Source organism: Galleria mellonella, unplaced genomic scaffold (genome assembly GCF_026898425.1).
Source record: "Galleria mellonella isolate WM207_F2 unplaced genomic scaffold, CSIRO_AGI_GalMel_v1 utg139, whole genome shotgun sequence".
NCBI lineage: Eukaryota > Metazoa > Arthropoda > Insecta > Lepidoptera > Pyralidae > Galleria > Galleria mellonella.
In genome coordinates, this window is record NW_026441995.1 from 3,733,569 (window position 1) to 3,747,661 (window position 14,093).

The 14,093-nt window shown below is 38.0% G+C and overlaps 1 protein-coding gene across 1 annotated transcript in view; it reads right to left on the reverse strand.

The window, feature by feature from the left end:
- Window positions 1-590: 590 nt before the first annotated feature.
- LOC113517946 (thrombospondin type-1 domain-containing protein 7A-like) overlaps window positions 591-14,093 on the reverse strand; it is a 127,254-nt gene continuing 113,751 nt past the window's right edge. Inside the window, exons 14-29 of the mRNA XM_052903434.1 lie at window positions 13,908-14,093; window positions 13,111-13,255; window positions 12,019-12,117; window positions 11,348-11,448; window positions 10,520-10,700; window positions 9,960-10,121; window positions 9,277-9,427; window positions 8,765-8,918; window positions 8,563-8,651; window positions 8,225-8,367; window positions 7,851-7,974; window positions 7,309-7,479; window positions 6,872-7,026; window positions 6,035-6,168; window positions 5,235-5,325; window positions 591-3,839 (exon numbers count right to left, since the gene is read on the reverse strand). Of these exons, the coding sequence (XP_052759394.1) occupies window positions 3,797-3,839; window positions 5,235-5,325; window positions 6,035-6,168; window positions 6,872-7,026; window positions 7,309-7,479; window positions 7,851-7,974; window positions 8,225-8,367; window positions 8,563-8,651; window positions 8,765-8,918; window positions 9,277-9,427; window positions 9,960-10,121; window positions 10,520-10,700; window positions 11,348-11,448; window positions 12,019-12,117; window positions 13,111-13,255; window positions 13,908-14,093 (2,129 nt within the window). The 3' untranslated portion in view covers window positions 591-3,796. The remainder of the gene's footprint in view (window positions 3,840-5,234; window positions 5,326-6,034; window positions 6,169-6,871; window positions 7,027-7,308; window positions 7,480-7,850; window positions 7,975-8,224; window positions 8,368-8,562; window positions 8,652-8,764; window positions 8,919-9,276; window positions 9,428-9,959; window positions 10,122-10,519; window positions 10,701-11,347; window positions 11,449-12,018; window positions 12,118-13,110; window positions 13,256-13,907) is intronic.

Genomic DNA, 14,093 nt, shown 5'->3' on the forward strand with positions numbered 1-14,093 from the left:
GAACATAGACTAATTGATTAATTTAAAGTAAAATTCTACGAAAAAAGATTTACAGATTGAAAGGAATTAGAACTTATACGTAAGTAATTAACGACAGCAATTATTTTCATTCGTCCCTTTTCCATTTGTCCATTTATTTTATTATCTACACCGTGAGTTTTTTTTATGCAACTTGAATTGGCAAATAAGCTGACGGCCCACCTGATGGAAAGTGTTAACCGTCGCCTATAGACATGAACAGGACCATGGACATAACAGGGTATACTGTTTTGCCCATGATATCCCCCATGCGTTGCCATTAATGGACTAAGGTGTTAGGTGTTAGGGCGGGCGAGGGATGGGCAGTAGCATCAACATCATTTTAAAATATCTCTAAAAACCTAACTGCGCTTGCCAATCCGTGTAACAACCACTGGCAAAACTCCCCTTATGGGGAAGGCTTATGTCCAACAGTGGACAATTAACGACTGAAATAATAATGGGTTAGAATTAGGTCTACGATTAAGAATTTATTATCATTCAGGTAGTATTTAAAATTTATCGTTCGTTTTAAAAAGTCTATTGAGCGTTTATCGTGTTACGGCCAAATTGGGTGAAATAAAACAATTTATTTATAAAAACACAATCAAATTTATTAAATATCAAATATTGTATTGTCTAACACGATTCCTTAACTATCATGTTTCACATCAATATCTCGTAATGACATAATACGGTTACAAATACATCGTCGTATAGACTAAAGTAATAGATAAGTACACAGAATATGTATTACAAGAACATAGTGAGGACTCAACAATAGGATGGAACAAGAATTACAGTAGTTCGAGAAAAATACAAATAAACATATAATTATTAAAATTATCCAGAGTATAAAAAAAATCTAAATTATTTGCAAATAAAAAGAGTTCATAATTTTTATTTCCATTTCCATACTATATATAATGCGGTCGTCCATTACAATATTTTAAATTGTTATTGTGTACCAATTAGTTAACATGTGTTGGTTAAATTTCTCCACTACTAGTATGTGTGTTGCTATAATATTTATTCGAGTAATCTGCAATGAAATCCTTCATCTCAACGTAAAAACTCCTTTATATTTAAAGGAGTAGACATTATACTTTTAGCATTAACGATTGGTGATTTTGTTTTTATGTTTGACGCTGTAATATCTTTTACATGCAAAGAAGCATTGAAGCTTCGATATAACAACCGAATCAATACAGCAAAAACGGCAATTGCTGATGCAAAAAGTCTAAAGTGTCTGTTTGTAATCTGTTTAACAAATAAATAAAAAAAGCATATCATTATTGGCAGAAATTCAGCAGTTTAAATACGTAATGATAATATTAAAACTATATAAAGATGTAAAATAATAAACAATGAGAAAAACATAACCGATGATGATGATTTAAGATCATGATAGAATCAAAGAGAATTATTGAAGTATGAGAGAACGGAACATGAGAGTATGAATACGAAAGAAGTTGATGAAAAGTAGAACACACTCACATTATAAATAGATACTTGTCACAATACATGGGCTTAAATGCAAAACCTACAAAAAGTGTTATACACGATTATTATCTCAAAACGGTATGATCAGTTATAATTATCACTTATACACTATTCATAAAGTAGGTAGATTTCTTGTGCGCCAAAGCTCTACTCGGATGATATAAGCACTGTACTAGACTAGCTTCTGCAATAGTCAGACGTACTATCAAATACACAGAGGTGTATTTAGGGGAAGGGCGTGGGGGCTCGAGTGGGCATTGCCCCTCAACATGACTTTGGACACTTTATGTCCAAAGACATGTCTGAAGGACATAATGCGACTTTTTTAAAGGACCAACCTCGCCTCCCCATTAAAATTAATCATGAATACGCCAATGCAAATATCTACCATGTAATCTGACTAAATTAAGAAAACTATTGCAGAAGTCGATCTAGTCTAATTACGTCGAAATTTTAATTTAAACACTGATATGTGTGGTATGATGTGTCACGTCTTACTTGGTCGCTAGAGCATAAAGCTCCATACAAATCTCAAAGTTGGGCAGTCCATTGCACCCCTCCTACCAAATCATCGACTTAGCTCTACAACTGTCATTACCTACACAAAAATTGCGTAATTATTAATTAATACAAAATAGCGGATTAATAATACTGTTTGTGCGAAAACTTAACGAAAATAAGTAAAGCTTTTCTGAAAATAGTCTTCATATTTTGAGTAGGTATGGAGGTTACATAAAATTATGAAAATAGTCTTTTTGCATGTCTTTTAGGTAAAGCATTAAAAAATCATATTAAACAGACATGTAGATACTGAATTTATTAATTTAACTGTCGAAAATACCAGGGCCTGATTCACTTCTTTTGCCGTTCAGGCCAAAAATTACTTCATGCCGCCCTTTATATTAATGACTATGTTAATTCGCAGTGACTTAGTTTACCACTCAGGGCATTTGCCCTCTACATCAGGCCCTGGAAGTCTCTTAGTCATCGTCAATTCCAGAAGACGACATATAAAATGGACGGCTCTGTGCTATCCCACATTGCCTGGTCACAGTCAACGACTTGTCATAACGGAAACAACTAGGGGCTCTACACCCTAACATTATTCAAACAGACCTCCAGTTCTAAGTTAACGAAGTAGCTAATACTATTCGTGTATTAATATTGTCAATCCGAAGCCGTAGCGACGCGGCCGATCGTTAGCAAGGAAAAGTTATAAAAACCGTCTAATTTAGCGTAATTACGTCGTAAAAACATGGAAGCACTCCTGCGGACAGACTGTTTGCTGGCTATAAATTTGATATTACATCACTAACTAAATGTTAATAGACACTGATTAAGAATATTTCAGCACGTTGACGATACGACATTGCCTCCTAGATAGAGTCGGTACATTTCTATAACTGAAATCGCTAGTATATTAATATATTAATGGTATTGCCAGCATAAAAATGGAAATTGTGTATTTAACTATCGAAGATTGAGAATAACAACATTCTTATCCACGAAAGGCAAAGAAATTTTAGATAAGTAAACAAATTGTTAACAATACTGATCAACATTTATAGAGCTTATAAACTAACACATATTAAATAGTAAATTATAAACTAAATTCACACATGGTGTCTACAATGTGTATTACGTGGTATCCCATATTTTTCATTCGTCAACAAAGTTATTCAAATAAATAAAAAAATATCCACAATATTAATCAGATATCGGCCAAAGCGCCAAAAAAGGCTGAGTGAATCATTTCTCACTTTTACGACTTTTTATTTTTAATACTTCTACAGGTACTTATTTGGACTTATCTACCAGCAATATCGCTAATAGAAATGCACTTTGTCTAGGTAAGCTGTATTGAATATAAGTTTACAAGTATACTGTATATTGGTACAATAAGGTACAGGATTGAGTGAGATCATTTATCACTAGTCCCAAACCACCTTTAATATTGTAATTTTTACTGACATTACAAAAGTATTTAAGTGAATTAGGTTACAATAAATTGTATTGTAAATGAGGTAATCATGAGTAAAAATCACACATGTAAAGGTGGCTTAAAAACAAATTAGCATTGATAACATTTAGATTTTGATAATAGCAATAATTAAACAACACATACAATTCTTTTTTCAAAGAATAATACAATTAAAGAGTATTTGAAATAGACAACAAAATACGGAACAGTATTGTTCAATCAGAATAACAGAACCTGAGTACGGCAGCCCGTTCAGGTGAATGAGTTTCTCACAGAAGACGTCTCCTTGTTGATTTATACTTTGGCGATGGACCTCATTTTCCTACTTCTGAGACACCTGGAAATCAATGTAACATTGAATGTTTATATCCACAGATAATATAAAAGTTTCAATCTACTATCATATTGGAAACAGGGTTATTGTATTGTAGTATACACACGCACACGCACACGCGCACTCGCACGCGCACGCGCACGCGCACGCACACGCACACGCACACGCACACGCACACGCACACGCACACGCACACGCACACGCACACGCACACGCACACGCACACGCACACGCACACGCACACGCACACGCACACGCACACGCACACGCACACGCACACGCACACGCACACGCACACGCACACGCACACGCACACACACACGCACACGCACACGCACACGCACACGCACACGCACACGCACACGCACACGCACACGCACACACACGCACGCACACACACACACGCACGCACACACACACACACACACACACACACACACACACACACACGCACGCACACACACACACACACATACTTACTTCCACATACTATATAATTATACATACTATATAATTTATACTAGTTCCTTTGCATGCTATATAACTAAACTAATATAATATAATAATATAATGTAAAACTAAATGTCTACATGTTTATATGTATGTTGGGCACATATGTGCTACATGTACATGCTTTTTCTTTGTTTAATTAACAGTTTTATTTATTCTACTGGAACGCTAGTGCCTCTGCTTTGAGGACGTTGCTTGGTGGACGTTGACAGCCACGACACAGTTAACTAATGTGGCTGTTATTGTACACTACCTTACTTTTGTAATTTTTATGTTTCCAATAAATACATTTAATTTTAATTTTTTAATTTAAATTATTATTTCCACAGGAAAAATTTTACAAAGCTGTTTTGGATTATTTCAATTGTTTTCATCTCTCATGGTGGTGGTTAAGAATCTATTTGAATATCCAGTCATAATTGTATTAACTATACGCGTTTCATTGATTTATTTAGAAAATATCAAGATAGTAAAATTTTTTAAACAGTAAGAATGTTTAGTAATGTGTAATTACTGAATTATAATTTTTTTTTTTAGATTAAATGAACACAAATAATCTTGTAATGTCTCCAAAGATTAAATACCAATAACTTCGAGCAAAATATATACTTGCCGCCTATGAATGACCATATGAAGTTGCAGTGAGTTAACTTTACCACTATAGGCATTTGCCCGGTTAGCACCTCTAGATTGGGCCCTGACTAATATGTACTTTGCGTATTAATTTTTAAGGGATGAAAATGAAATAGTAATCCTGGTTTAGCACCTGGTTTTTGGAGAAGACCTCGTGGAGGTCAAAATATATTAAAGTATATTGTTAGCAATAGAGTTCTTAGTCCCTTCCCTCGTAATCCTATATTGCCAAATAAAGTCAATTTTGAATCATACCTTATAAATCCACGGTAGAGCATAAAAGCTCCGTAGAAGCTGAGTACGATTGTCGCTGTCCATACTACCGCCAAAACTGAAGTGCTGCCCTCTATGGAATAATATATTTTAATAATAATAATAATAAATAATTTTTATTCAACTTAAATATACTTAATAACAAATTTAATAATAAGCATTTTTTAATCGAAATTGATATAACAATCTATTTTAAGGATTAAAAATTTACAATATTTTTATAGTACTAAATTTAAGACTTTGTTCTAAAAAGAAAAGAGCGACGTCAATAGTAAAAATTTAAAATATAGAAAAATCGCAGAAACAAATTTTATGAAATAAAAAATCCTTTTGTGATAATACCTTGATTTTATATTTTTTTATGATACAGAATTGATACAAGCTGACGGTAGACTTGATGGTGGTAACTGTTGCCTATGGACGTAAACAGCAGTGTGGAGATCACAGAATAAACTGTGATACCCACGGTACTCTTGGGTGTTGCAATCCAGGACTATGGTATTCTAACTTAATTATACTGCCATATACTACACTTCCAACCGAAATTCAATTGTGAAAGCACAACTGATTGGCGGCGGAAGGGTGGGTACTTCTGTTTCTACTTGTAGTATAATATGGGTACCTCTGCCTCCCCCTGCCTTGTTTCCTGTAGTCTGATAATGTTAATTCAAGGAAATAATTGGTTGTACGGATTTCAACAAAATTTGCATCAAATGGACTGTATTTCAAATGAACAAATATTATTTAAATTAAAAAAAAAGTACGTTAGTAGTATGCGGTACCAATATATCCGTCGTGGTAAACGTCTCGCTCGAGCCAGGCGCGGCGCGGCTTGTCCCCGCGAGGCTCCACTGCCAGCAGGTCCGGGATCTCGTCCGCGTCGCTCGTGCAGTTCGCCCATTCAATCGTCACGAATCTGTTGTGTGAACTTGGTTGAACTTTGTCTGCAGATTCTACTTTCAACATCATCATCAAGTAAGCTGTTTAATAGTTCACTTCTAAACCTATGCCTTCACAAAATGCCGTAAGGAACCGTCCTAAGCCACCTGTATCCACCAAAGGTATTGTACTCAACCAAACTCACTAAAGGTAGGTACTGACTCTCTTCATTGGATTTGAGATTATTGCTCCATTTAGCGGAGAGTAGTCCTACAACGCTTTGACCTAATTGCGTCACAACTGTCTTTCGCATCGGTTATCTGTTTTAAGTTATGTGGTCGGTTGATTGTTACTTCAACTTTTCTACTTTTCGAGCAATATCGGTTACTTTCTTATTCCAAAGAGTCATTTGAGTCGATGGCATAAATAAACGACGTTTCTATACGAGCAGACATATACTCAGTATGATTTTCTTTTTGAATTCCTAATAAGTAGTAAGTTTAGCATAAAAAGGAATGGTCATACTGTACTGTGCAGTAACATGTATTAGTAACATGCTTGTTAGAGACATGACAAATTAGTTCAGATGAACAGCGTTTGATGTTTTAATCATTTATTAATGATAGTCACTTGGTTCGTGTTACGGAGATCATTTAAAGTTTAAAACTTTTAACATCAGATTATATTACCTTTATATGAGATGAGTGGTAGTAACATAATGAAAGAATTTCTTAGTTTACCTAGAAGGTGTCCTGCAGGCTCGTCGTGCAGGCAGAATCAGTTGCCGGGTCCGAGACCGAGCTCCTCCGCGACACGAACCCCACGCACCCCAAGGACCTGGCTGTCCAATTTCTGATTCTCTGCATCCACAGTCTGCCTCGCAAACGTCTTCCTCCTGATGATGTATTTCAGAAAATAAGTTGTATAACATTAATTAATTGAATAAAAGGCAAGTATCTTCAAAGGGAATGCTATTCGGGTACAAAATTTCTGTGCAGACCTTTAGTAAAACTTTTATCACTTTTAAATAAAAATGTCTCTAATATAAGTGGCATTCTTTAGTCTTCAGGAGTGGTAATATATAATGGCTTCATAGTATGTTCTGGCATGTAAATAGGGTTAATTATTATCCTCCAGTACATTAAAAAATACATACAGAAGATCCATATATACTAACCTGATACGTTATTTGTGGAACAATAATCCTCCCAGGTAGCGCTGGTGAGCACCGCCAGGGCTCCAGATAAGCTTCTATTGTTGGTTCATCTCCAACACTGGTGAGTTCGCAATGCACATGCGATATTTTAACTCCCCAGCCGCAAGCATCGGCTTCTTCTCCTGATGAGGTCTGGATACGAAAGTATTTTTGGAGTTGCAATTATTTTGTGAAACTTAGAAAGTTCTTTTAGAATAATAGATTTTCTAGTGTTGTATCTAATGGATATTAAAAGAAAGTTCAAGATTTTAAAAGAAGGCAAAAAATATTATAGTAGAGAGACCCAAACACCAAAGGTCTTTCTTTAATCTTACACAATCTACCGTCAACCAGTTTCATAATTCGTCTTATGTATACGTATGGATATTTTTTTAAAAGTTATTTTTGATTAATGCCCTTTTATAAGAGAAACCCGTGCAACGGAGAGGTGTTAAGTTATAACAGTGAGGATTTGAAAAGTAAAATGTCTATGATAAGTAATTTCTCGTAAAGTATTATGATACCTTAACATGACATCCAAGTGAAGGTCTAGCCACTAGTCTTAGACAGGGCGTTCGGGGACATGGTGCGCGGTGCTCTGTAGGACCACATGCTCGACCCGGCCATACCACTGTGGTTAAATGGTCTCTGAAATATAATGCTTTGAATAAATATTGCGACACTTATGTCTATTTAAATTTTTATTTTTGGTTGTAGTTACTAGTGGCAAAACGCATGTGTGTGGGCAGCTGATTATGGGCCTAATATATTCTGTGATATATTCATGCTGTTATGAATTTCTGTGTTGACTACCACTGCTCACTCAGTAGGTAGTACACGGAGAGAGAGAATGAATGAAACATTAATTAGAATGGGAGATTATTAAGTCATAATTTACCTGGTACGTCGCATATACTTGGTGGAAGATGAATCGCCACAGGAGCACGCGGAGGTGTCCCAAGCGCCCCATTGTGTGAGCTCGCAGTCCACGCCGCATGGCACGTAGCACCACGATTCACTTGCCTCCGTCGCTGTCGTGTTCTGTAATACAATAGTTATTTTACTTATTATTAGAGATGTTTCTGGTATCGGGGTATGATAATGTACTGCGAGTTTTTTTTTAATATTGGAGAAAGAAACAATTCATGAAAGTTTTATATTAAAAGTGGTTTCGTAATTTAAACTAATGAGTCGATTGGGATAAATAAATAAAAAATAATGACAAGACACACTTACAGGGCAAAATGAGTCATTGACAAAGACTCCATCACTTCTAAGGCACCGGACGGACCTTCTTTTGATACCTTCACCACAAGGGGATCCTCCTGTTAAAAATTAGATGAATTAACATAGGGCGTATAAATAGACAATTTCACTAAGATTTATACGGGTCGGCCGCCATCTCGTCCGCCCGATGCGGGGGGTGCGGGGCAGTTACCTAGCGGCTGGCAGTCGTCCCAGGGCGCGACATGCCACGAGTAGGCGTGCGGCGCGCACGGCTCGGCCGCCACTAGGTGGCCGCACGGCGCGCCGCCCGCCGCCGCCGGCCGCAGCACCGCTCGCGTGCGGTCGCGTCTCCCGCCCGACTTCGTCTGCGTCACACAGTGCTTTTGTATATGGACCGCATACAACAATTTCGAGATGCTAAATAATCTGAGGAGATGGAGTTCTAGTTGCAATTCATGGGGGAAAAAGATTAAGTGAAATTCTGCAGACATTTAGTGGACGAATTAAAATCATCATCCTGATTTTCCCATTCATCAAAACACTATAAGCGCTGTAGAGATATCTCAGTACCTATCTTAGTGTAAGGAGCAATTAGTGGACAAACGCCTTTGGCATGTTTCGAACGATTGTGTGTTGTGATTTGCTCTGTCTAACTCTAAACATGTCCGTTGTGTGATTGGTAGGGAAAAATTCTTTTGTCTGCCATAATATGTGTTGACCTACCTGTTCGCAAGGACTCCAATCAGACCAAGCGCTCAGCACGCAGTCTCTCGGACACGGCGCTCGGCACGTTGCTTCCCGCGCTGGTGTGGGCCCCGCTCCACTTGCTTCGCAGTTCACATCGTCGAGCTTTCTACCTTCTGAATCTATACAACTGGATAATAGAGAAAAAGAATTAACTTTACAACTAATTTACAAAGCTTACCACGAAGCCGGTTACGAGTGCTTAAAACCTAATAGATTTTCAGTTTAATGTAATATAACCTGCATATCGCTGCTAGAGTTATAGATAAAATAGGCCAGTTTTAGTCACATACCTTAAAATAAGTTTTAAAACATTCCACCTTTGCTGAAAGACCTACTAGTCCCGGGGAAGATCAGTGAGTTTCCATGGCATCTACACAAAGAGTTTAGGCGCTCTTAACAAGCCCCCAGCAAGCTAATAGTTAATATTCGGAGGCAAAGGATCATATTAGTACATTGCTAGCAATATATCTTATTAGGCCCACCTTCACGCGGATTTCTCTGGAAGCTATCCTGGGTAATTCTTGTGAAATCGTCACGATGGATCAACAGACTTCACTTCATACTTAGCTGTCATCGCTTACTGGTGCTCTGCCAGCGTATACCACTAGCGTAGGCGTGGTATCCAATCTATTATCGGCCATCCAAAGAGCAGTACTCACGCGACGGTCCTGTTGATGACGGCGCGGCCGCAGAGCGCGGCGCGCGGCGTGCAGGCGGCCCAGTCGCCGAGCGCCCAGCGCGGCGCCGCCAGCACACACGCCGCGCGCTGCAGCGTCGCGCCGCACTCGCGCCCGCCGCCCGACGCCTCCTGTATCACCTCTCTGGGGAACGACATTTGGTACACTTAGGACGGGTGCCTACCGTCAAAGGTGTATTTAAGATTGTTCCCCCCCCCCCTGGCGCTAACATCTTTAAAAAGTTCCGTTATGTACTCTCAGCCATGGTTTAGGGCATAATTAAAAGTATTTTACTGAATCAGATGTTATCTTGCGGAAGTCCATATTACTGGTTATTTGATTACGTTTTGAGATGCGTGTTTAATCACTAAACGAGGCGTCTTTTGGTAAATAATTATTATATTACTGTTTGGAGCCTAGTGTTAACCGTCAACAGTTTGGGCGCCGAATGAACATAGACGTAAACACTATCATGGATATTATGAATTCACGGAGCATATTGCTACACCCACCCATATTTAAAAAATATATAAATCACAGACCTGGTGCGGAATCTGAAAGCAGCTTTAGAGTCGGGTTCGATAGCGCACGGCCCCCACTCGCCCCACGTTCCGAGCACACAGTCACGTCTGCAGGTGACAGTGCAGGCGCCTCGTAGCAGCGATGGGAAGTCCTCGTCATAACTGTACCCGTCAGTAGATGCTTCGCGGACACGATTTGGACCTGATTAGAAATAATAAATTGATAATTATTTAATTGTGCTTCGGCAGTGCTTTTGGTCTCTCGTGTAATAGCAAGTTTAAATAGGCATTAAAAGAGAATTAACACTTCAATTCCTAAACCTGCTTTAATGGCACAATAGTAAGTATTATTATTGTTATTTGGGTTACATTGACTTGTGTGACGAATCTAAGCGTACATGTGAAACGGAAGCACCACATAAGTTGAGTGCTTCTCAACTGAAGCAATCTGGGGGGAAAGGCATTGTTAGCAATGGAGTTTGACAGCCCCATTGCTAGCAATATGCCTTATTAGGTCGACCTCTACGTGGTTCCCCCTGGAAACCATCGTAAACAATTCTTGTTGAATTCGTCACGATGGGCTAACTGACCTACTTCATCCTCACCTATCATCCTTCAGTGGTTCCCCGCCGGCGTATACCGATAGCGCGGGTGGAGTTACCATTCCATTATCATCCATTAAAAAAAATCTGAAGTAATCTACTAAACTCGCCTGACGAGTTCTCAGCAATTGAAGTGTATTTCAAAAATCAGATAAAACTCAGGGCAAAGGCAAGCTGGTCTTTGAAATAGAGAAACCTGTATCTTAAATTGGTAATGAAAAATTTTATAGAAATAGAATTAGTTTACCAGTAAGTGGATGATATTTCTTGCAAACGTCCATGGGTACGTCGTGACCGCCGATCATGCAGCGGGCGGCTCTTAGTGTTTTGCCTTCTCCGCAATCGTTACTGGAATTATATGATAGATATATTATATATTTATTATATATAATATATTGTATGGATTTGAACACATTAACATTCTCATTAATTTTTTGATCTTTGTTGGGAAAAATGTCTAGTTTTGCTTTTGAAAAGGAAACTTATGAATTCAATTTCATTCTGTTGTTCTTATAAACACAAACCATAAAAACGGAGGGGGAAAGGGATTGTTAGTAATGGAGACTGAGAATCCCATTACTAGCAATATATCCAACCAGGTCGACCTTCTCGCGGTTCCCCTGGAATCTATCATGATTAATTCCAGATGAATTCATCATGATGGGCTAACTGGCCTGTTTTCATCCTCATCGATCACCCTTCACTGGTGCCCCGCCAGCGTATCCCGTTAGCGCAGGCGGGGTTACCATTCCATTTTCATCCAATAAAAAATAAAAACTATAAAAACGGCAAACTGTTATCACTTTCTTTAATAGTAAATTCTCAATTTGTTTAAAAGTGACAAAACAGTGTAATAGATTTGTAGAAGATATTAATTTTTATGAATAAGGAGGTAATTTTATTGTTAATGATAGGTACCTGTATGGTAAAATACAGTCCGAGTCAGCTGGCAAGAGTTCCAGAGACACATTCTTGCAAACACAAGTGGGTACGTCCGGTTCTGTTGCGTCTAAATATCTGCAAATTAATTAATATTATATCCGTTAATCAATTTTATTGCACAGGAATTAATGTAATATTTATAGACCCGTATGAGTTATGATTACGAGTTATGACGTACATTTTGATTTTAATGCCACATTTCACTTTTTAAACAGAAATTTTAAACAGAAATAACTAAATAAACACTGCTACTTTGTGTTAAAAATGTGAGTACAATAGAGACATCTATGAAGATGAATTTTATACAAATCTCTCTCTGGTGGTCCTTTCCTTGGTTTGATCCATAGTATAACGTACTACAAGGTTTGATCCATGTAGTTGCCAATTGAAACATTATGGTGCTCTAGCAACCCAGTTTGGTTTCGCACGTTTTTTTTAACAAATATTACTCGCTGATCGTGAAGCTTTCTATAAATGAGAGAATTTTGAAAATCGCTTAAGTATTTTTTTAGTTCATTCATTACTAATGTTAAATTAGTCTTTCATATTAGTTTTGATTTGTTATCATGGGTAACATTATTGTAATTTTCAAAGAGATCTCAAATTTTCTTAAAAATAATGTATAGCCTGTGTTATTCATTGATAATATAGCTTTCTATAGATAAAAGAATTTTTTAAATAGATTCAGTAGTTTTTGTGTTAATCAATTACAAACACACATATAAAAAATCTAAATTTTCCTCTTTATTATATACCTACTAGCAACCACGATTGGTTTCGCACGGTTTTTATTTTAATAAAATACAGTGCATATAACTCGTTGATAATATAGTTAGTTGCTTTTGAATTTCTCCATTTTTTTATGGAACGGGCAAACAAGCTGTCGGTCCACCTGATGGAAAGTGGTAACTGTCGCCTATAGACATGAGCAAGTACCATGTACATAACAGAGTATACTGTTTCACCCATAATACCCCCCATGCGTTGCTATTCCTGAGGACTCAGGTGTTATTCTTCTGTACCCATTACAAACAATAACTCTTTATAATATTAGATAAAAATGCTTACTTCAATGGATTGGCACAGATAGTGTCACAGGTGAGAGGCGCCGTGAAGTCGCATGTCACTTGACATGGCGCGATGCTCTGTGGCACCAGCTGGCCCGCACAGAAGCCCGCTTCCACGCGGTTCGAGTCAGAACCGCACCAGATGCCTGCAATCGATGCAAATGTCGACCAAATTCGTAATCAAACGTATAGTTTAAAATATAATGTGTCAGATAACTTTTTGCCTGTTACTTTGTAATACATATGTTGGAGTTTTAATACTGGCTGTTGACACTGATGTTTTTAGGACATGCATTGTTTTCAAAATGTTGTTCTGTGGCAGTCTTTTATAAAATGTATCTTGTGTTTTTGTACCACTAATCAGCAGAATGTGGTAGTAAAATGGTAATACAATATATTGACAATTTAATGATAAAACAAGACATATTTATTAAAATACTTTCACAGACCAAACTTAAAAAAAAAACAATAAATGTTCTAAAAAACTACAGTGTCAACAGCCAGTGCAGTGCAGTACAGCTGCGCAGTGATGGGCCGGTTGTTTTGCGCAGATCAAGTCCCAGGTTCGATTCTTAGTCGGGAAACATACTTTTCTGGATTGACTAGGGACTGGGTGTACTTTATGATGTTAAATGCCTAGTCTTTTTATATCAGAGTATCCTAGCTTAAGGACTTGGCTCTCAATTGGGTGGTGTGATTGTGTGACATTTATTATTAAAAGAATTAAGGTTGGGATTTGCTTACAAAGAGAAAAAGGTGCGAGCTTGTAACAATAATTAATTTAAGCAAAGAACATACTTCTGACTCTGTATCCGACGCCGCAGCGCTGTGCTGGTGGCATGCGGCACGTGGTCCACTCTCCAGTCACCCAGCGCGCGGCGAGTGGCTGACATGACGGCGCCACCGGGCACTCTCGCGTCTCCTGCCGCGGGCCGCAGTTCGGGCCTCCGTGGACAACCCGCACCCGGGTCTGCTGACCGGGTT